Below are 24643 nucleotides of genomic sequence, written 5' to 3' on the forward strand. Positions count from 1 at the left end.
TCGAAAGAGGATGTGGAATAAACCAGCTCAATTGGCAATTTGCAAGAGTCTATTCAAGTTTCGGATAATACCTTCTCAATTAAGAAGAAATGAGGTTGTTGTGGTTCGAATCTGGCCCGAGGATGACCACGCCGGAGGAGTCGAGGGAGCTGCCGGTCGTTTGGAGGAAGAAGACGGGGCCACCTCTTGCACGGCGGCGGCGGTGGCGACGGCGGACCTGCACAAAGCCTCACCGTTGTTTCCGGTGAGGGCCCTCCGACGATCGAGTTAGAGTGGAGTAGATTTGGTCCAGCTAAAAAAGTCCCTTAGAAGTTACCTGACCGGACTATTTGTAGTCCCGGTAGAGAGGCCCAAGTGGTAGAGGCATTGTCCGCCCTCATCATGAGAGGAGGGTGGCTCTGAATCGAATGGCGTGTAGCTAAGACTGGCCGGTGATGTGTGGCGCTGTCTGTTCTCGAGAATGGTAAGGTGTTGACAGTCGTAACAGGATATGGCCGGAGTAGTCATGGTACTGTCCTTTGACTATCGAGGGCCAGCTATCGAATTGTGACGCGGTGGCGTTGCAATGTACGACCACGTAGGAGGGCGTGGGAGCACACATGGGTGCGACTGTTGGCAAGGCCGAACCCATTGAGAGGTCGTATCATGCGTTTGGCGAGGTCGACTAGACGAGTGCCAAGGATAGCTCAGCTCTGCAGGTTCCGAGGTGTACTCGGTGGAGCGCTCCGAGCTCGAGGGTCAGGGCGTACTACTGAAGCGGTCGCCCCGAGCTCGGTCGGGGCGAGTCGGGAAATATGGAGGTCGATGGAGCTTTTGGCGGAGTCCGAGACCGGGATGATTCTGAGCCGGACCAAGGATTCAACCAGTCAGCGTTAGCGTTTATTGGGCCAAAATTGGGTGGCCTTTTTGTTGTGAGCTGGACGATCCATTTCGCCCCCTATTAGAGTTCATATTATCTCAAAGGGCAAAAAAAGAGAAAAATAAAAAAAGAAAAAAAAGGGTCGTTGGATGAAAAAGTAAACAAGCCAAAAAAAAAAAAAAAAAAAACAGGACATTTAGCTTTTAGGTGGAAAGGGATTTATATTATTAAGCAGTAAGAAATTACAGGAATAGAGCAATACTGGCATGGCAGCTCTTGCTCTTTTTTTTCCCCTTCTTTTTGACTCAAAAGCTTTATGATTTCTTGGAAATCTTAATGTCCTTTGACTAGAACAAGCAATTTCTTGTATGATTTTTTTTAAAAGAAAAATCTCAAATTATTGATGTGAAATTTCCAAAATATATGAAAGGTCATACGCAGTTAATTGAGCTGACAGGCACCTAGGTGGATGGTGAATGATTTCTTAAAGGATTTAGCAAATACTGATAAAGCCAATCTGGCAATGTGTGCTCGACTCAGGGCCCTTGTCAGAACCTCTAAAACCAATGCAAAATATTACTTTGTGGTCAAAATATTGGATCAATAATTTCATAAAATTTGTGAAAAGCCCTGTTCTACCTTAAAGATCAACTACTTAGGGGGGATGGTTTTATTTCTTCTTTAAAGAAAAAAACATACAGCCACTCGATTGCAGACACTCAATATCTGCATTTATATACTGATCAGACTTTGTTTGATTTTATCATCAAAACAAAGATTTTGTTTGATTTACTCCTAAGCGATCTAGGCCCAACCTGAGCAGATTTTGAACCCAACCTTGCTTTCCTAAGTATGCGTTACATGATATACATAATAAGTTATGCATCATAAGGTATGTACCCATCTATATCATCTAAATGACAAGTATTTGATACAATAAAACACACATATACACATGTTTTACATATTATAATCAAGACCGACAACTAACATTTGGGTTATTAATTTGTGGGAGCTTCCTTCAAATCCAACAAAATTATTCAAAATTTTGATATAAATCATGTAGTGCTGCTCTATGTGAAAGTGTAGCTCTGTAGATGGCCACACTAATTTCAGATAGTGGTGAACATATATGCCAAAGAAAATTTGATTGCCTACGACTTGTACTCGTGCAATCGGCCTTGCTACCATGGATTATTATTGCCCCACTCTCCAAAGTTTTCAGCCTACGACTACGAGAGAAGATTAGTCGGGGATGATGCAAAAATACTAACCAACCACTATAAAGTAGCTCACGCATTCCATCAACCCCACAAGTCCTCAACACCCACACCCCGTCCGCATCAATGTGAAGGTTCCTTCCAATCAACCCCAGCATTCCAAGATTCCACTATGAAATAAATCAATGGCGACATCAAAGCTCCTGTCTTGGACTGGCCTACCTTGTTCTATATTCCTCTGAGCCTTTCTCTATTGTCTTCCCAATCCTTTTGCTCCTCGAGGATCCTTGGAGTTCTAATCAAGGGCCGCAAAGCTTGCGAAGAGGCAAATCTAGAAAATACAATCATAAAACTTGATTTTGTGTTAAATAGCTTCTCAGTATATTTTTTGTAAAACTCATTATTTAGGTTTTTTAAAGAAGTTTTGTGAAAAATAGCTAATTGAGCATTCTCTTATTTTAAAGACGTTCATGTTTTATGTAAGATAATCTATATTGGTAATACTGGTGTATGCTTCGGAAAATGGCTTGTGGTGCCCTACCACGCCTAGGTTACAATTGACTAGAGATATTTTTGGAAGATTATATGATATCATCTGAAAGATTTGGGATCTTGTTGAAAATGAATAGGATTAGCATGCTTAATATGCCCATATTCAATGAAAGAAAGAAGGTATACCTACCTCATGTTACACGATGAAAATGACTATAGGCACCTTTCATAAACTTCACCTACTCAAATCACTAAGAATAAAGAATTCTCATAATATATAAGATTGCTATCACAAGATGCCACTTTATTTATTTATTCATAGAAAAATTCCTGAAAACAGTTCGATTAAAGGCTGTAGAATCTATTGTGGGACAAAATATCTCATAGATTGTTTGAACCACAACAATAGCCATCATATTCTGTAATGATTATGTCTAAACACGTGTTGCTGGCGATCTCTAGATTGATGACATGGGCTATCTCCATAGATCTGTAAGACAATAAAGGGGTTAGAGGACTCATTGGATTGGCTCCGACTGGACCCTCCAATGCATGTTTAAGTCAGAAAAGATTTTTATGTGGAAACGAAGGAGGAATCCAAGTGGCAGTGCCGTTCCAATTGTGGTTTGGTGATTGCCTTTCTTCTAAGAGCTCATGGGTTATTTATAGCTGTGGAATTTTAAATCTTCTACAAATCTTATCTCAACAACTTGAAATCGTGCTGCAACCATCTAGGATTGCATTAAAGATTCGGCATAATCGTTGGAGGTTATTATGATAATCTTCACTCCCGACGCGATGGAAGGGGATGTTTTTTCGTGCAAAGTGGAAAAACCATCAGCAGAGGTGAGAAGATTCATATCGGCTTGGAGTGCATGCCGAATTGAGAACCTGTCGGTCCAAAATTCAGGACTTTATATCAGATGGCGAATGACCTCGGAAGTCGGCTGCTTTTAGCCTGCTCCTCTCAGCCTCTGGGTTGGCAAGGGTGATCCCAATTTGATGGCCCTAGAGCATTTACAGTATATCTAAGTTACTATATTGACTGCAAGCTATATCGATCTGGCCATGCCATGTTATCAGGCTCATTTTTTACCATATCAATAAGCTTCTATAGAATACTTGGTAGCACTAGTACTTAAAGCACATGAATTCTTCTCATTAAAACCTTTCATTAAATATGCTAAAAGTAATTTCGGGGGAGGATGTATATAACGGTTAGGGTTAGTCCAACCATGGTTACCAAAAGAAATGGTCCACGCGAGTCCGCACAATGTTCGCTGAAAAGATTAGTTGTGACTGCTTTCCTTTTTTGAGAAGTGGTCATGACTGTTTTGTCAGGGAAAGTATTGACGCGAGAGTAGATGAAGGGATAAAATTTTGTTTAAAGTGAACTCTGTAATCACGAGGACATTGCTTGTTACACGTACCAGTAATGGCTGTGCAAGTTTTCTTGCGATGACCATTCCAAAAACTCCCTTCTCCCATGCTTCTTGATGCAACCAATTACTTCAAACTCGGAGCTATATATGTAGAAGGCTTGATGCAACCAATTACTTCAAGCTCGGTTGTTGGGAGGTCAGGTTGATACAAGTGAGCAAGCCTTCTACATATATAGCTAGGCAGGGAAAAATTATTTACACTATACTACTTAAACTATATACCGAGAATTGTATGAATCAAATATATAATCAATAGTATCGGTTCTCAATTTATATAACTCATGAAGTTATCAACAATAAGAAAACTTGAATTACAAATATTATAATAAGATTCTAGCTTCTGTCTCTTTGCACATCACATATGTGATGATTTGTCGGGTGAGTCAGCTCAATGACCTGAACAAACCAATTTTTAATGACGAACTAAATTGACACATGTAACATATTAGAAATAGAAGTAATAGAAATATAAAAAGGAAATTAAATCAACAAAATACTTATTCAAAACAAACAAAAAAAAAACATTATAAACAATTTGTAGTTTGTGATAATTCTTTTAATTTTTAGTAATAATCCAATTTAACTACTTAGTTTGTTAAAGCATGTTGATTTAGGTAAAAAAAAAAGCCTAGATCAATCATCTAAAACTTGGCTAAACATTAGTTATATAATTATATCTTATAAACATATATTGTATTCAAAAAATAAAAATTAGGGGAGACATATTAATCTACTGAGGAGATCTACATCATGCATATGAGAGATTATGCACTATTATTCAAATTTAACGAATAATACTGCTGAGAGATTTCAAGTAGTAATGTAGCTTAGAGTCATTAAATATGTAATCAAATAAGAACTCTCTTTCTCTCTCCGTGTGTGTGCAATGCGGACGCCTGCTTGTCTGTACACATACAATCATAACCATTCATTGCTGAAATCAATAGGGAAGCTCAATAACAGCACATATTGTGGACATCATTTGATACTTGAATGCGAGGGAGAACCCAGGAGAGATGATGCACGGAACCTGGCCGTAGCAGCGTAGCTGGGTTGTCTATTCCTCGAGCGCGGTAACGAGAACCTTTCCTTTTTAATGAGGGGTCTTAATTAAGGCTAGGTTCATCCTCCACGCCCAAGCGCGAAGCTCTTTCGGTCTAATCTCTATTGGTATTGCTTTTTCTCTGTTGTACTTTCCTTCTGTTCGCACACACACGCGAACACTGTCAGCGCCACCTTTCACTCTTTAATATCGTCTTTTTATATTTCACAACATAGGCTCATATTAGACACGACATCCCATATATATATATATATATATATATATATATATATATATATATATATAAAGGAAGAGGCCAAACCAGTCCAACTTATAAGGTTCATAAATAAGTGAAGATCGCCATCAATGAACTCTGCCGAAGCAATATAAGGGAGGTCTCTCTCGTCAAGCATAATATATACTATAGCACATACTTGGAATCTAATATTATCAGACCATGAAGGCTAGATCGTGTACGATTACGGCCATGATAGTGCTCATGTGAGGCAACGTGAAGCGGAGAGCATGGGAATCTCTTCCCCACCCTCGCTCTCTCTCTTTTTCCCTTTCCTGTTTCACCAAGGAGGGCAGGGCCAACTCATAAAGCTAAAGCTGCTTCCCAAACAGAAGAAGACCCCCCCCCCCCCCCCCCCCTCCTCTCACTCAGGCCTATTGCTCTCTCTCTCTCTCGGTGTATGCCCACACTAGCACCACCAACACCCTCTCTATAACCATGTGGCCTGCTACTCATCAGACCAAACAAGGGTAACGCCCTAGGATTTTGCTTGGAATTCCGAGCCGCTTCTCCACTGGATTGCACCACTAGTAAAGCCCTTCCTTGCCCTTGCCTTGCTTTATTTTCCTCTCATCTCTCCCACAGGTTCCATTTCTACTACTATGACCTCTCTCTGTCTCCCCCTCTTCCCTTTTTAGTTGTACATGGGCAGGCTGCCTTTATTCTCACCAAGGGTGGGGGGGAATGGCAAGATAGACTGCCTTGGTCCTCGGGAAAGCAGAGAGGAACCCAGATTCCCTCTGGCATGGACCCATAAAAACAAAGAAGGGAGGGAGTCTTTAGCCATTTCACCATTGCCTTTGCCTTCCCTATTCTTTTGCTTCTTTGGTATTTTCCTTTTTCTTTTCCTTGTTCCAGTACATGAGTGTGAGGGTATTCTTCTACGACTGGCGTCGGTCTTAGGTTAAATATTCTAACGAAATCTTGGGGCTGCATGGATTTTAGTGAGATCTTGGCTTCTTTCCAGTCCCCCGCTCTCCTCTCTAGCTCGCACTCTCGCACTCTCTCACTGGGTTTTCTGATACAGGTCTGAGTACATAAATATTCGAGTCTCAATGATGGGTCAGATTAAAGAGGAAAAGAGAGGATAAGTAGTGATGAGGCAGAGCCGAAATCAAATCCAACAGTATACTGCTCAAATAAAGTGGCTGTCGCTCTGTCCTGGTTGTATATGTGGATGTCCATGCATGCACATGCATGTAGGTTTTGTAGCCAATGAGCACAAACAGCATCAAAACTTTAGAAAATTAAAGAGGACAGGTGCAGTCCATCACCGTAATATATATACACAACTTTCCTCATAGCTCTTATTTTAAACTTTTGCACTAAACTTAAATATATTAAATAGCTGATAATCTAGGTCTCTCTCACTCTCCTGTCTCGCTCTCTTTCTCTCCACACCCGCACGTATTACATATCTGCATATATTACATTTGCATATGTATGTATATATATAATAACATGGCCCTACAAAATGCTAAGTTGAATTAGAAAGCATTATTTAGTAGTGGAGGACAGGCTTCATGACTAACATCATGACATTTAAATTGTGGGAAACGTAATACTAGGGATTTTTCAGCCTCCAATATGAGGATATATATAACATTGAAGAGAAGCTTAGTTTATAGGAAACCTATGTAACAAAAATGATCTCTCTAAAATAACAAATGCACAATGCATGGTAGCGCATGAATGAGTACATAGTTACATGAAAAGAATGTTGGTCAAAGATGATCGTGGGACTAGGCAATGTCTTAAAAAGATGAGAAGAATACTTCATAAGAGCTTTAATCGGCACGCAGTCATACCTGAATAGCAGAAAAAGCTTCCAAGTCGGTTATATCCTTCTTAAATTTGTGACAAGTATTTTAAGTAAAGAGTTTTTTCTATGAAGGCAGAGATATCAAAGTTGGGAGTAGCTACACCTTCCAGTCTCCAAATAACGAACAGGCGAAGGGGGCTGTGGAGGAGGGAGGGGGCGAGAGAGAGAGAGAGAGAGAGAGAGTCTAAACACCTCAGTTGCAAGATCATGAAATGCATAAAACATAGCTACTCATTGAATCATCTTAGAGAAGGATCTATACTCATCAAATTCAAATTATGCTAACACAAATCCTACTCATGCTTAAATGAGGTCTAAACAAGTCATTATAAGTGTGGAGTTGTGTTTTCCTTAAGGAAATGGCGAAGACTACTTGAGCACACAGCGCAGACACCACTCATACTTCTCATTCCAAATAGCAGATGTAATTGCATATAGATAAGTATACAGTCTAATTAATCGTTTGTATCAACACGCTTGTAATGTTATTGGGTTGCTGCAGCTAACAGAGATCATCACATGGAAAAACTGAGTGCTAATGTTGACAAGAAACTAGCTATTCCAGAATAGCTGAAGTAGGGTGCTCCGGCTCATATGTAACATCTAACTTTGCATGTCAGAGATACTAAGTTCCATGAACACTTGCATCACATTTTCGTAACCATACTATAAGATACAAAAAAGGAGAGGAAAAAGACATAGGAAAACACCAATCCGAAATAAATCAAAGACAAGAGCCTACCTACTGTTTCTAAAGTTCTTCACGACTTGTTAAGCAGATGTCACCCACCATTTTTAGACCCGTTGCAAGTTCAAAAAAGCTTGAAGTTGTCAGTTGCTGCTGCTTCGTCCTTTCTCCAGTCAAGCACTTCCTTCTTCGAAGCCATGGCAAAAAAATTAAGCTTCCCAGTTTAAGGTCACCATGAAGAGCATAGAACTACAGGAGATTGCCGGCTGATGAAGAGTTGAAGCCCGAGAGATTTGTTGGCCATCCGCTACCACTGCTGGTGCCTCCACCGCTGCTGCCGCCCCAATATTGATCATTTCGAGGAACGCCTAAGTACTGCCTGGGCAAACGGAGTCCATGTTGGTTGTCTTCCATCTTCACTGAAGCCAGCTGCGTGATGAGCCCAGAGCCAGTTGCCTTGGCGAACGCTCCCTCATCGACCCCGCTACCTACTCCATCAAAAGGGTAAAGCCCAGGAACCGGTGCAGGTGGCGGTGGTGGGGGTTCCAACCCTCCCAAGAACGGGAACTGTTGGATCTGCGGAAACCTCCACTGCTCCAAGCCGACACCGCCGCCGCCGCCACCTGAGTTGCTGCTGACCCCGACATGATAGTCCACCGCATCAACTGGTTGGATCCCGGCGAAGCTCAGGCCGATGCTGGGCGTGTTGCACTCCGCCAGCGGGTGCAACGTGGAGGCCATGAACGGCAGATGGGGCGGCATGGAGAGGTTGGACGGGATTGCACCGGAGATACCCACCACCGATGTGGCGATGGAGGAGGTCGAAGAGGAGGCGCCGGCCTGGCGGTCTGCGGTGGTGGTAGTTGCAGACTTGGAGGTGCTGCTGCTGGCGGGTTTGGTCCTCTTGTTGCGGCGGCAGCCACCACCAACCGGGACGTTGCGGAGCGCTCCGCCGCGCGTCCAGTAGCGGCGGCACGTCTTACAGAAGTGGCGAGGTTGTGACAAGGAGTAGTTGTTGAAGTAGCAGAACTTGGTGTTGGTGGAGTCGCACCGCGGGCAGTTGAGAGCCGGCTCCGGCTGGGGGATCTTGGCAAGACGGGCGCGATCCGTCATCGATCCGGGCCTGACTGAGCCTGCCGCCAGGCCCTCTGGGCGAGGCGCCACTGCTCCGGTGGGGGGCTGGGGAGGCTCGCCGCTGCCGCCACCGCTGCTGCTTTGAGGCTGATGATGCGCCTGCTGCTATATTAAGTGAAAACAGAAAACAAAAATAGACCAAGGAAATCATAGTTACTGGTATATTCAAGAAGAGAAAAGGATGAGAATATTTTTGCCTTTCTATTTTATATGCTTTTTTCGCGAACAAGCTATGGAATAAGAGAAAATTTGGGGAAAAGGAAGGGAAGAAGAGAGGAGAGGAGAGAAGGGGACTCACCTGGTTCCAATTACGTGGATCTAGGTAGACTGGAACAGATGGAAAAACCATGGTTGGATGGATTTTTTTTTTGGCTTTGTTCCTTTCTTTGCAAAAGGCCGATGGAGTTTATGAGATGGTGGAGGATCACATCCACAAGGAGTTGCAGAGAGAAGAAAGCAATGAGAGAGAGAGAGAGACAAGGAGAAAGAAAGGAAAAGGATGGGATTTATTTCCTTTGGTGGCTTTTATATTTTTTATTTTCTGAGGTAGGGTTGGATGAGATGATAGGATATGTGAAAGAGAGATAGAGAGATAGATAGATAGATAGATAGATAGAGAGAGAGAGAGAGAGAGAGAGAGAGAGAGAGAGAGAGAGAGAGACTTCCTTAGCCTTTAAGCTTCTTAATGAATTGCTGTGGAGCAGTGGGAGAGGTGAGTGGATGCTTCATGCATGGAAAGTAGAGATAGAAAAAGGACACAGGGAGGAGGGGGCCATGGAAGCCCTAATGGTATTATATTTGATGAGAAATGGTTACAAAAGATGGTAGAACAGTAAGGAAACGGCTAATAAAAACATATAAGGGAAAAAAGTCTGGGCTTGGCTGTGGGGTATGGAAGTGTCACCGTCCACTCTTTCCTCCTTGCTTGCTTGCATGCAGGATATATGAAGACACCAGTACTCCTCTACTATGTTTTCTTTGTGTTTTCACTTCTTTATTCCTTCCTCCACATTCTGTAATCTGTGTGATTCTCTAAGGGAATGTCCGGAAAGCCATGCACACCAGGAATTACTACATTACCCACTCTCTGTGTAATTATTTAAGTCAGAAACACAGAAGGTTCAGTAAAATATTGATATTGAAAAGGTTTTTGACGAATGTAACTTGTAACTATGAGTGAGATATCAAGCAAGGTGTAAACCATAACTTATTCACACTTGATCTAATTCAAGTTGTTGTGAATATTAAAAGCTGTAACCTGGAAGCAATCAATTAATAAGCAATTAAAAAGGGACAACTTTAGCCACTAATCGTATAGCTCCTAATACAACTTAATAGATAGGGAGACAGAAGCCACCTCTATCGAGGACAAGAGCATTGGGGAAGGGCTGCAGTTGTCGATTCGTTGAGCAAATTTACTTACAATATAAAAACTTAAGCTATTGGGTGGAGGATCTATTCAGGGTTATAAGCTTACATGGCACATCTTGTATTGGTCGGGGACTATGATTGCCAACTAAAATACTATACAGGTGTGGTTCTTCATATTTGAGGACTAGCTTAATATTTGTGGCTAAGAAATAACTCTACCAGGTTTATGCATCATAATATACCTTTCGCCATTCTAGGGACTAGTTCAACGTAATGCGCCAAGTCCGCTCCAATTGGTAATGAAGAAACCTGAGTTACCAGCACCCAACATAAACTGAATTTTGTCATGAAATTCAAAGCGAACATGCAATAATTCTTGCCAATTCCTAGACATGCAAGTTTCAGGCTTAGCAGCATCAAAGGGCAGCCCTACACAGTATTTGGCTTTCAAGAAACTAGCCCAATGCTTTATCTTTCATATTTGAGGTCTCAAACTTCAAATTTTGAGAGGAAACGGGCAATACCATTGCAAGATTATACTAATTAACAAAAGTGCTGTTTTTAAGGTTATGATAGATTTCTCTTCCCTAAAGAATTGGGAAGAACTTGCTCAAAAACAGCATGCGTGCACCACCACAAAAGTAGTAGGAAGTTGCAAAATCCAGAAAGCAACACGAAACATTTAAATGATCCCTTAGGCTTCACTACAAGAAACTTGGACATTAGCGACGCTTTTTTTGGCTATTAGCGACGCTTAAAAGCGTCGGTCGAAACCATCCCGACGCTTTCCAAAGCGTCGGTAAAGCGTCGCCTATGCTACAGTGGAAAAAATATTTTCCGACGCTTTTAAAAGTCGCTAACCCGACGCTTTAAAGCGTCGCTCTTTTCCGACGCTTTAAAGCGTCGCGAATTCCCATTTGCAAAAAAAATACCATTTGCGGTCTGCGTCTTCTCCTCCTCCATTCAGAAATACAAACAACCTCCCCGATCGGTACCTTCATTCCATCCGTGCAGAGTGGTTGGGTTTGGCTATATAAACAGTTTTTTTTTTCAGATCCGCCGATGTGGGACTAAAATAAGGTGATTTTTTGGCTTCCGACGACGCTTTTAACGACGCTTTTAAGCGTCGTTATTTAACAACGCACGTTAATTTCATATTAACTTCGACGACGCTTTTAATTTCAAATGTTGACTGGAAAAATTTTTTGCCGACGCTTGGAATAAGCGTCGGCAAATAAGAGTCGGTAATGTTCTTTTTTTGTGTAGTGCTTAGTTGCACACTTCTTTGTTATCATTGCACTATAGCAAGACAAATTAGCTAACTCCTATTCATCTGTCGAGAGTATGCTCTATGGGCTAGGGCCCTTAAGGCACGACTTGGTATGCATGGTTTTGTACTAATAAAAAACTTTTGTTATAAGAGATATTCATGACTAGGAAATTAACAAACCAATAGAGAACCTTCTTAATTATTGAGAAACATAATCTTTGTATTCTATCCATCATCACCTCCTATTGCACGGATCTACCGGTTATTCGACGCTGATTAGATCGGATGCAGTATTCTTGTTTTGACATTTCCAAATAAGCTATCAGAATCTTCTCTACTTTCAAGTCATTCTCATATCTTTTGTCATGCAAGGAATCTATCAATGCTTTCTAAAACAAGATGGACCTATAACGTGTTTTATGCAATATATTTTTGCCATAATTTCTATGCAGAGAGTAAAGTTTTACTAGCAATTAGCTCTCTATGCTTTCTCTATACTGTTAGTTTTAATAGTATCTCGCTTCCAATTTGTTTGTGTCGATCGGACTGATATGTTCCTGGTCCAACTAATTTGGTAATTAATTAATCTGTTAATCATTTTGACCATACTAGTGTTTAGGAACATGGAATCATGAGTCAATACAAAGATAACTAATATATTATCAAATTAATCTAAAATAATCAAAAAAATATAAATAAAATATTGAAATAATAATTGTATAAATTTATGTGCATATCATATAGATGGCAATATTTTTATAACAATGATTAAAATTTGATTGAGCAGGGTTGTCGATCCATTTAAAAATGTCTAGTCATCGACTTGGATCGCTAAGTTTTTTATTGAATTGCTTATTCAAGTATGAGTGATCTAACCAGGAATCCGATCAATGATTCTTGAATTTGATCACTGAGTTTTTAACCAACAGACCATATTGATGTTTGAGCATTAGGTATGGATCGACTAGTATAAATGTTTGACCAATCAAAGACTGGTAGTGTTTAACACGACTTCTTTCAACTTATTTTAACTGAAATTGGAGTTCGCTTCTTGAAAAGCTAGTGTGTTACTCATGGCAACCGCGGTTGAAATATTAGGTGTGGTTCCCATTCAACCTAGATAGATCCAGTGCAATTGTTTACTCTTATCGGGAAAACCTACTAGCTAAAAAGTCAGAAGGAGAAGCAACCTTACAAAAAAAAAAGGATTCGGGAGAACCCAAAGAAGCCCTTTCCAAATTTTTTCCTTGGGCCAGAAGAATTCCGGCAAGGAAAAGGTGGTGGAGGCGCTTATAAGGACCCCATGAGAGAGGACGAGATATAGAGCCGTCGGATATAACCAAAGCGGGAGAGGATGGGGCCGTCATCAGATGCTCCTTGTCGGGGAATTGCTGCCAGACGTCGGATTTATGGGGCCCAGCCCGAATTTTATGTACCAGCTCTGACCCCACCTACCTTCACTCCTGCCCTCACGTCCATCCCTCTATCATAGCCCCTACATTCCGCTGTTCCCTGGATCTGGACCTTCTGATTGACGGTACCATCGTAAAGAGCCCTCCCAATCCATCCCTGGCTCAGTGTCCTTTTTTTATTATTATTTTTAATATGGACGGACGATTCAAACATGATGTAAATACTTTAAGAACCGAGATATCAAAGATCTAACTCCTGCCAGTAGCCACAAACCTGAAATCTGGGCCTCAAATCATGAATCCTGCTCTGCCTTCGCCGCCGCCGCCAGTCATACTGCCGTCAAAGTTGATCTTGAAAAAGCTCGGAGATGGAAGTTCCTAGGTGATGAAAACCAACAGGGTCGCTGCAAGAGCAAAAGACGAGTCCAAGGTGTTCCGAGTTACCGTAGTCTCTCTAATAGAAGATAGGTGAGTAATCTCAGCAGCAGAAATTAGAGCGCTCTCCATAATGAACCTAGTCACTAATTGCTCCCCTCGAAGATGTGGCCATTTCTAACAAGTCAGATGTGATAGGCAATGTAAACAACCTAATACACCAAGGTCTGGAAGACTCACTAAAGAAACTCGAGGAAGGTCTGGACAGGAACTCGACTGAAGGTCTCACTTTGCAGGAACTCAAGGAAGGTCTAGACAGGCGTCATCGACTGAAGGATCGCTAGAGAGAAACTGGTGAGCCTCCACACCTGCACTACTCTCTAGCACTGAAACAAGATATGTCTAACTATCTCAACATCCATATCACAATGAGGGAAGGTTGGAGGGATATTAATCCTCTAATCACTCAAACCCCTTGCTAAGGAGACGACCCAATCCACATTTCAGATAAAAAGGTCAATTCTAGGTTGAACCCCAAGCCTCCATATCCAAGCACCATCCAATCTTCGGGGTGGTTCGGTAGGGTGGCCTCCAAGTCCTCATGTCATGACCGCCATAAGAAGAAATTAGAAGGTAAATTTAAAATCACTGCCGCATTATAAATATGACTGTTACGACATGTCCGTGTGCGCTTATAGAGCAAGAATTCTCTACGGTGCATGGTTTGCACTACAGACTCTAGTGCGCTTGATGGCCGCCATGCCACATCATAAACATGCGTAGTTTGCACCATAAACTCTGGTGTGGTACTTGATAGCTGCCACCAAAAAATGGACGACCATCAAACAAGATGCCCTTGCATATCATACACGATCTCTTTGTTTGATGGCTATCCATCTCTGTCGCCGGCCATCGAGTGCTGCATTGGACTTTGCAGTACAAGCCGTCCATCTAGTCGCCAATCACTTTACAAATCCTATATGGCAGCCGAGAGTTGGTGAAGTATACTGGGGGTAAGTGGATAATGAACAGTATCTCAGATATCATTCTACTAATTGCTAATTTTTACATAAGACTGGTGAATCAAACAGCAACCGCACATATGGTATATAGTATCTCTCGTAGCGAAAGTCATACTTATTAATAATTTATCATATTCATTATTAATATGAATAAAGGAGCGTGCTTTAAATAAGGGGTAGCAATGCTTAACCCAGTTTGATTCGTTAACTGGATTCAATCTATTATATACCAGCTTAAATTACCCATTTAACAAAATAGTTAGATTCGGATCTGAGTTTTGGCCAGTTTAATTTCAATAAATGATTAGGTTCAGATTGACAAATTTTTGACACCTTCTGTACCACGCGGTGCATGGTTGGCCCCCCTCCTCTACACCTCCCCCTCCCCACTCCAACTCTCCGAGGCACCCGGTCGAGCGGCGCATACTTTTCCCCCAGTGACTCTCTCGATACTACTCGGATATGTGCATGCATCATCCCTGATTGCCTTCTATTATCTAATGCGTGGTGGTGCTCGAATTTCATCATATCGGCGTGTGAGCTGTGGTCCGAGCGGGGCATTCGTCGGTTCGGTCGGACAAGCGCTTCTAGCCCTCGGTCCCTGTCTGATCCCCTCTTGTTGATGTCGCATGCATGTGGGCATAGTTGATCATTGTCTCTATTTTAAATTCAGATATTAACATTAGCTGAAAAATAATGTTTTTAATTTGAGCTTAAAATGCTATTAATGCAAAGGTTTTCCTTAGTTTCCGTTAACCGGGGATAAGAAAACCGCGTTAAGGAAAGCAGGCAACCTTGTGGTGGGTCCCATGTCAAAGAGAGCATCAATCCATCCGTGTGACTTGATTGGTCCGTCAATTGGGGCCCGACTCGTCCGCACCCACGGCCCACAGCTGGATGATTGTCGAAGGCTGTGCACGGACCACGGATAGCGTCCATCGATCAGATGGCCACAGGGCCTTAGCACGAGCATCATCAAGAACAGGGATGGGACGTAGACATCGGGCCGGGCCCAGATGGAGGAGGACCACGGCTTGGGTGCTGGTGGGAGAGGAAGAGTAGGGCAGGGAGAGAAATTTGAGTTGCTTGATGGAGATCGGTACATTTAAGACTGGTCTAATATTGCTTTTGAAAGAAGGGTGAATGCAGCTGGGGCTGCCAGATCTTCAATATCTCGGTATTCGAAGTGGAGCTGCGAGCAGCTTGGACTGACGTGTGCTATGCTTAGTGCGAGCTGCGAGTTAATGTTGTTGTGCTTGAGGGCGATTCGGCTACAAATATTTGTTGGATTTAGTAGGGAGTGAAAGGGGTGGGCGAGTACCATCCACTGCTCAGAGATATCTGGGCTATGATCAATGGTGCGATGGTCTTGCAAGCAAAGCATGTGTATCAAGAGACCAATGGGGCAGCAGATTGGGTAGCCTCGTATATGGCTAACCATTCTCGACAAACCCTGTGGCTAGAGGGGGGAAGATTACCCGATGTACTATTATTATAGGGTTCCGCTCCCTCATAGTTATCTAATTAATTAGACAAACAATTTATAAATTAGCTCAAAACAAACCAATTCATGATACGATCAATTCTCTTGCCAACTTTTGAGGCAAAAAAAAAAATAGAAATCGAAATAAATCTTTAATTGAATTAAAAGAATTATGAAATCCAATTTATTGAAAGAAAGTGAATTATGAAATGAATTAGAATAAACTAACAAATCAGATAATCACGGTTTACTTACGATTAGCTGGTTGGTAGGTTGGTGGGATCAGATTTTTGCCTAAACGATCCAGACGAAATGGAAGTCATTTGGAATCAAGTTTGAATCCTGGACCAGTACAGTGCAATGGCTGCATATGAGGCCGTTAGGAATTCTCATCTCAACCATTAGAAATGAAATCAAGGTATCTACTCGTTCTAAGCTATCCATGACAAACTAAAGCAAGTCAAATCGAAAAAGAAGCACAGCTGACAGGTATTTCTCAACAATCTGCACTACTTCTGAGTACCGTAATGTGATCTCCCAAATGTTCTATTTTGAAAATTCCAACACTTCAAACATCCAGAATCCTTTTTTTCTCGTTAAAAAGATCATGCTCACGGGCCTATGTCAACATCGATTCCGACAAGACTTCATGGAAGATTAATACAGGATTCTGTGGCTGGAGAAATCACAGCAGTCCACAGGCCAAAATCATGACACTATCATTCGCCAAATATCATGGTGTTGACACCACTGAGCCACCTGTAGCATATGCACCTGAATCCGAACAGTCCTTGCCTGCTTCCAACAAGCTCCTGGAATCGCTTTACAGGTATTCAAACTCATCCATTAGAGGTCAAAAAGCCGAGTTGCAGCTCTGCATGGGCCAGCCAAGAGCAATCAATTTCACTGAATCTGCAACTCACCAGCCAACTTGGCCATTCAATCTGCAGGCTGGAATGAACCCCAGCCATGTTAGAAAAGCTTTGAACGCACAATGCGTTGTTCGAAATGACGAGCCCCGCCAAAATAACCAGGTTGGAATTAAGCCCAGCCATGCAAGAGAAACTATGAGGGCACCATGCATTCATCAAAATAACAAATCCCAAAGTCAAGTGTGTGGCAAGCCAGACATGAACAGGGCCTGCCACAGCACCAGCAGAAGTCATTGATGGTGCTTAGCGTATGGACCCTGGTGACCTCCCTCGGTAGGACAAATCCTTCCAGAGAGGTCAAGAGAAAGCGAAAACATCCTACTGTGATCTCATGAGAAGCATGGTGCTGGAACCACACACGCAACGAATGGGGAGTACAAAAGAGAGCAGTGTCCGGAAACCACCATGGCTGCCGCATAGCTCCCACCTTAGGTTAAATCAACTGCCGAGTCTTTAAACTTTGATTGCTGCCACTGCAGAATACAGCCCAGCAATGATACACTTTCGAGAAAAGTCGTCACCGAAAGTGTACAAACTTGACATGTCTCGTTGTCATCAGCGAACCCTGCCTTGTCCTTCAATTTCTGAGATGCATGTGAAGTTAAATGGTGAGAGACATGAACTCGATAAGCCACAAATTGCAGGCAATCGTCTGAAAGTACTAGAAAGATTTCCTGAGAGCTGAGCTAGGAAAAAGTTCTTGCACTATTTCTCAATCTTTGAATTCTGAAGTTATACAGTGAGGCATCTGGCCTTGAACCCGGGACCGAAGCGGTAGAGCGTCCATCCGAACCCGTCGTCCAAGCTTGTTACCATCCGGTTTTCCATTTGATCTAGGTTTAAGCTGCAGAAAAAATGTGTTCCAGCGTCAACATGAAAGGTTTCCTAGCACTAATGGCTGCATACCAGTGTTCAGAGGAACATTGTCAAAGAAAGCATATGCATCCGGCCTCTCAGAAAGACTGGTACATGAAAACAGATGATGGTTCACTAGTGGGCAAGAAAGAGCAGAATCCATAATACACTCAATTTTCTTGCATATTTAGCATTCCCCAACAAGCCTAGTGCCTGGCTAGAAGCCAACACTGGATGGTACATGGTTAGCTCCTCCCGCAGAAGTAACCGAGGTAATTTAGCATGTATGAAACACAGATGTATAAGGTTGACAACTTTGTGCTAGAAATGCCAGATTCTTCTACCATATACATAGCCACAGAGGTGAACCTAGTTGCATTATCTCTTAGCAAGATGGTTAATCAGCCCACATAACGAAGAGCGAAACCAGCATGCTTTCTGAGGAATGAAGTCATGCACTGAGCTTTCAAATGTCAAGTTATAAATGCTTCCTGCTTTCAAATATCTAGTTAAACTTCGGAGCTTTCAAATTACCACATATCTTAGCGAGTATTGGAGTTTGAAAATTTTGAAGCTAATACCATGATGCATCATGAAGTGAGAGCCCTGCTATTGGCGGATGCCTAGGGAGCTGAGGTCTGAGAGTAGTTCAGGCCAATGGCATGCAAGTTAGTCATAGCACCCGTAGTGGATTAAAAAAACAATCACAAGCATAAAAGCTAGAAGGGAAAATCTTACAAACGACTCAAGAGGCTGAGGTTCAATATCCTAAAAGAGAACATAGGCCAAAACAGCATGCGAACCAAGTGGCACAGCAAAAGAAATTTAACCTGACCATAGCCTCTCCTCATAGGTATTTACCCCAAGTGGTTCATGAGTATTACCCAAGTGAATGAGATGGCATACAGGCATAGAAAAAAAACATGGATCCTATCTATCTTGGTTCTTTACACAATTATTCCAAATACACAAGACAATTGATCCACGGACAATTCAACAAATTTATGACCCAAGCCTCCCACAGCAATAAAAGTTTTAGCATGATAAGGTTACCTACAATAAGCATCACTTAACAAGCTGAAGATCATATTAAGACATAACAAATTAAATAAACAAATTATCACATCAAAAAAAATATATATATAACTTGCACGCGCCAAGCACTTTTGTTTACCAAAGGAATTTAAAAGTCAACTAAAACCAGTCCTCTAAAGCATCAATATGAAAAGGTGCGAGACCATGACATAAGGCCAAGATCGAATAAAAAAGAAGTCCTGAATCAGATTTTTCCTACTAAGGTAAACCAGGAAAACCTCCTGGAACCAAAATTAAAACCTAGCATGAGATAAAATAATTAATCGACCTCCTCAATCTTAGGACCTGCACCACTGCCGCCACCAGCAGAGGGACCATCATCATCCATTCCACCAGCCATGTCAGCACCAGCACCCTCGTACATCTTAGCAATGATGGGGTTGCAGACGCTCTCCAGCTCCTTCATTTTGTCCTCAAACTCATCAGCTTCTGCCAACTGGTTGCCATCCAGCCACTGGATTGCCTGCTCAATTGCATCCTCAATCTTCTTCTTATCGGCAGCAGGGAGCTTGGATGCAATCTTGTCATCCTTGATGGTATTCCTCATGTTGTATGCATAATTCTCTAAAGTGTTCTTTGCCTCAACCTTCTTCTTATGCTCCTCATCCTCGGATTTATACTTCTCAGCATCTTGTACCATCTTCTCGATCTCCTCCTTGCTGAGCCGACCTTTGTCATTAGTAATGGTAATCTTGTTCTTCTGCCCAGTAGTCTTGTCCTCAGCTGAGACATTTAGAATACCGTTAGCATCAATGTCAAAGCAGACATTGATCTGCGGGACACCCCTAGGAGCCGGTGGAATGCCAGAGAGCTCAAATTTTCCAAGAAGGTTGTTATCTCTAGTCCTTGTCCTTTCACCCTCATAAACTTGAATCAGGACACCAGGCTGGTTGTCAGAGTAGGTTGAGAAGACCTGCTCCTTCTTGGTGGGAATGGTTGTATTCCTTGGGATCAAAACAGTCATCACTCCTCCAGCAGTCTCCAAACCAAGAGAAAGGGGGGTGACGTCCAACAACAGCAGGTCCTGTACCTTCTCATTTCCCTCACCGCTCAAGATGGCAGCCTGCACAGCAGCACCGTAAGCAACAGCCTCATCAGGATTGATATTCTTGCACAACTCCTTCCCATTGAAGAGATCCTGCAACAGCTGTTGGACCCTAGGAATTCTGGTGGACCCACCAACGAGGACAACTTCATGGACACTGCTTTTGTCCATTTTTGCATCCCTCAGACACTTCTCAACGGGCTCCATACACTTCCTGAACAAGTCCATGTTTAACTCTTCGAACCGGGCCCTTGTGATGGTGGAGTAGAAATCAATTCCCTCATACAAGGAATCAATCTCAATTGTAGTCTGAGCGGTGGAGGAGAGAGTTCTCTTTGCCCTCTCACATGATGTCCTAAGCCTCCTAAGAGCCCTAGGGTTTCCACTGATGTCCTTTTTGTGCTTTCTCTTGAACTCCTGAACAAAGTGGTTGACCATGCGGTTATCAAAATCCTCACCTCCAAGATGAGTGTCACCAGCAGTAGCCTTCACCTCAAATATACCCTCTTCAATAGTAAGCAGAGAGACATCAAAAGTGCCGCCACCAAGGTCAAAGATGAGAATATTCTTCTCGCCAACACTTCCAGCCTTCTTATCAAGACCATAAGCAATGGCAGCTGCTGTGGGCTCATTGATGATTCTCATGACATTGAGACCAGAAATAACACCAGCATCCTTGGTAGCCTGGCGCTGAGAATCATTGAAGTAAGCAGGAACAGTAACAACAGCATTCTTAACAGTGGAACCCAGGTAGGCCTCTGCAGTTTCCTTCATCTTGATCAAAACCATAGAAGAAATTTCTTCTGCTGCAAACTGCTTCTCCTCACCCTTATATTGGACGGCAATCATGGGTTTATCTCCCGGACCCGCAACAACCTTGAAGGGCCAAAGCTTAACATCACTCTGGACAGATGCATCAGAGAATCGCCTGCCAATCAAGCGCTTGGCATCTGAAAAGCAAATAACAAAAATACAAGGTCATGCATGGGCAGCCAGAAACAAGGCAGAGGGTTTCTAAAAATTAGGTGGGTTTATTTCTGATGCTAAGGATGGTTATATATAAAAGAACAAAAAGTACACAAAAGGGAAAGCCTGATTAACTAGATGGTGATAATAGCCACATTCAATATCTGTTTATGTGCTCGGATATATCTAAAGTAATCAATTTAATCATAAATCACAACCATAGTATAGCAAAGTGAATAAGGAACTTCCTGACATTGGACAAATAGCAATAGAACATGTCACTAACAATAAGCACTGATATGTCTAGCAATTCCCCTAGTATAGATGCATATCACTTGCAAGCTCATAAGTCATCACAAGAATCACAATCATTATAATACACTGGCAAGTATCAAAACCAACAACATGCAAACTTACCTAAAATGTGAGAATTGACAGGCAAAATTCACATGTATCACTATCTCCGAAATTATCCACTATAATGGAGGTGAAAGGGAGAAACATCATGCAAGCAACCAAGACATATAATAAAAAGGTCCAACATCTTGCTCATCAGCATAGCTAAACTAGTCAAATTTGATAAATACAACACCCTGGTGAATCTGATCTTTGTTAAAAAGGAGAATCCCATTAGCAACAGTTGCAACCATAAAACAAGGAACAAGTTAAGTCGAGCTAAATCTTGATGATCACAGAGAGTTAATCCTAGAAGTAGAAGACTAGAAACATGTAATAAGAAAAAAACTTAGAAACCACAATTGCCTCAATAAAATATTTTGGTCACATGTAAAATGAAGACTGATGTATCCAAATTTTCGACAAGTATGCAACCCATAGAAGAATATAGCATTGATCATGTACTGATTGAATGGAGCATATGAATAACATAAATTGCAAGGAAAAGGAGAAATGACAAATTCCTAATGTCAGACAATACAAAGAAACCTGTTGATAGCTCTCCCAACCTTTAATTCCTAATGTCAGACAATACAAAACAAATAGACGCCATGAAGAAAAATCTTTTAGAAGAAAAAAGGAACTTGACATATGATAAACAAAGGCTAAAGGCTGAAAGGCAAAAGATTGCAATGAAAGGGTCAACTAATAAGCATTTAAACCTTCAACGGGAATAAATTAGTTAATTTTCCATAGTTGCAGAAGCCTCTCTGCCTATTTTGCAACCAATCACTTTCCCTACCCAGTATTTAGCTAATGAACTTCCTATTTAATGAGATAATGGTTATGCAATTAAACAATGACACAGACTCAACTTATTAAACACTACACTTGAGCAAGTTAAAAGATAATTTACAGGATCAGCTTTGTATGCGATGCAAGATACGATTTTTATTGATCCTCCAAAAAACAATAACTGGTTATGCAATTAAAAGTTACGAAATATAATTTAACTCAACAAACACAACTTTAGCAAATATTGAAAACGTACATAAAACTAATTATACATGAATAAAGGAAACAATTTTTATTAATGTTCTACAAACAGCAGCGGAAATCAGATTGATTAGTTGGAACACAAAATTGGAAAAAATAGACAGCATGCAGCTTAAAGAAGTATTAGATCTGTCCACATGAACCCAAGACACCATACCTAAAGTAGATCTGTCCACAGAATCCAGAATAGCATACTTGAAGTTGATCTATCCACATGTTATGGTAACCCGACAAGCTACAACTTCCCCAGCGACGGATCTACCGCAAGACTACCAAACAGAACCGGATGCTTTTTTTCGAAAAAAAAGGAAAGGACAAGTAACACAAAATACTGCACCAGATTTACGTTTCAGAAATAAATCCATCAAAGAAGAAGGGTTCTTTTCTGTTGAATCGGAGAGAGGGGGGGGGGGGGGTGCTCTGAAAGGAATCACACTGCCCACCCTTGGGGAAGATCAGATGAAACAGCCTTCGGGAGAGGCTGTTTCTGTGTTTCGAACCCATGACCTCCGCGTGACAATAGAGAAACCTAATGGTAGCGTCAAAGCTCACTCTTCGAGAGGATCACATCATGGATCTAGATTTTTTTCCTTAAAACAGACTAAAAGAAAAAATAAGCAAGACTGTGAACCACAAAAAAAAGGTTTTTTCCCCCTTTTAGGACAAAAAAAATAAAACAGAAGGAATGCAACAAGTTATGAGCCAAAATAATTTTTTAAGGGGGAAAAAGTCTTTTTCCCTTATTTTTTTTCTGAAAAAGAGATATCATGATGACATGAACCTCCAAAAATTCCCCGTGAAAAACACATATGGAAGAGGGGAAGGGGGGGGGGGGGGGGGGGGGGGTTAGAGAGTGGTAAGAAAAGAAAAGGCGAGATCTATACGGTATCATACCCCACACCAGGCATCAGCAACAGATCTATAAGAAAAAGTCTCTAAGAGCTCCGAAAACTCACCAAAGACGGTGTTGATGGGGTTCATGGCGACCTGGTTCTTTGCAGCATCACCGATAAGACGCTCGGTGTCAGTGAACGCCACATAGGAGGGAGTGGTGCGATTCCCCTGGTCGTTGGCGATGATCTCCACTCTATCGTGCTGCCACACCCCGACGCACGAATAGGTAGTCCCGAGATCGATCCCGATAGCCGGACCTTCTCCTTTCCCGGCCATTGCTTCGATCTGATTGGAAATCAACCTACAAAGAACAATGGGACGGAAGAGAGGAGGAGGAGAGCGGCTAGGGTTTCCAGAGAGAAGGAAAAAAGAGTGAGATGAGCGTTTAAAAAACCAGACCTAGGGTTTCTAGAAAGTTCGCCCGATTAGTTTGTTGGAGACTTTGTTGTAACCGCCCGATTATATTGGACGGTTTCAGATCAGCTGGCTTCCCACGGGAAGCTTTCCACTCAATTTCTGTTCAAGAAAATCGGAGAATTTATACAGCAAGGCGCATACAAATGGTCTTACGAAGACAAACACCCGAACTAGGTTGGATTTCAATTGGGCTTGGCCCACATTTGCCCCAGTTTTATGTTTTTCCAATAAATAAATAAATTGATACATCAAACTATTGAACCACGAGGACAGCCATTAATTTGGAGCTCGCAAGTAATATTTCAGTGCTGCTAAGGAGGTTGGCTAGCTTGTTTTCAAGTTGGCAAAGTATTTGCTACATCCTTGAGAACCATCAAATGGAGGTCCTAGGTGCCGAGTGATCCAATGACACCCCCCCCCCAAAAGGGTTCGCTGCCATGTGAGGCTTATGGGGGGCACATAGTGGCATCAGTGCTTGACAGCCCGGTCTGCTGATGTGCTTATAGAAACGCATTGCGAAGCCCCTTCTGTCCATCTGTCACTTAATACAGGGCTCTGCTCTGCCGGTGATAGCCATGGAGGGTGCTCTGCGGTGGTCAGCCTCGGCTAAAGAAAATAAAGTTGCACCTCTACTGACAGCAATTGCTTTTGGTATGGTGGTAAGCGCTTCATCCAATAAGTGGTATCAGAGCGAGGTTGCACGTTCGAAGCCCCAGTAAGTGCATCGCTTGGGGGGGAGGGAGTGTTGGAATTTTTTCAAGCCCTCTCTAAGGGTTTGCTGCACATGGTGGCATCGGTGCTTGACAGCCCAGCCTACCTATGCGTTTATGGGGCCGACAACAATTGCTTTTGGTATGGTGGTAAGGGCTTGATCCAACAAATAATCCACAAAAGAATGCGGGTTAAGTCTCCTTCCAACTAAAATCTATTATTGATTTGTTTCTCTCGTAATCCCATTGTGGTTGCTAGCATTGAATTTGACATAAAGAACCATTGCTGTGTATGGATCCATTAAAGTGAAGCTTCCTTGAAGCTTGCTTGAGAGGATAAGGTGACGCTA

At 42.1% G+C, this 24643-nt stretch overlaps 2 protein-coding genes across 3 annotated transcripts; both read right to left on the reverse strand.

Moving 5' to 3' along the window:
• Nucleotides 1–7802: 7802 nt before the first annotated feature.
• LOC120110153 (dof zinc finger protein DOF3.6-like) lies at nucleotides 7803–9912 on the reverse strand. 2 transcript variants are annotated; one of them, XM_039124184.3, is made up of 2 exons: nucleotides 9293–9912; nucleotides 7803–9099 (listed from the first exon to the last, which is right to left on the reverse strand). In XM_039124184.3, the coding sequence occupies exons 1-2, from the start codon at nucleotides 9341–9343 to the stop codon at nucleotides 8110–8112; spliced, it is 1041 nt and encodes a 346-aa protein (XP_038980112.1). In that variant the 5' UTR covers nucleotides 9344–9912; the 3' UTR covers nucleotides 7803–8109. The 2 variants fall into 2 exon arrangements, with proteins under 2 accessions (XP_038980112.1, XP_038980113.1); XM_039124185.3 differs by having other exon boundaries at nucleotides 7803–9096; nucleotides 9293–9489.
• Nucleotides 9913–18831: 8919 nt separating this feature from the next.
• On the reverse strand, nucleotides 18832–23734 carry LOC103703457 (heat shock cognate 70 kDa protein 2). The gene is made up of 2 exons (XM_008786308.6): nucleotides 23229–23734; nucleotides 18832–20804 (listed from the first exon to the last, which is right to left on the reverse strand). The coding sequence occupies exons 1-2, from the start codon at nucleotides 23440–23442 to the stop codon at nucleotides 19069–19071; spliced, it is 1950 nt and encodes a 649-aa protein (XP_008784530.2). The 5' UTR covers nucleotides 23443–23734; the 3' UTR covers nucleotides 18832–19068.
• Nucleotides 23735–24643: the final 909 nt, after the last annotated feature.

The sequence above is a fragment of the Phoenix dactylifera genome, chromosome 8 (genome assembly GCF_051530095.1).
Source record: "Phoenix dactylifera cultivar Ajwa chromosome 8, Ajwa_hap1_PhDact_Kaust_v1.1, whole genome shotgun sequence".
Lineage (NCBI taxonomy): Eukaryota > Viridiplantae > Streptophyta > Magnoliopsida > Arecales > Arecaceae > Phoenix > Phoenix dactylifera.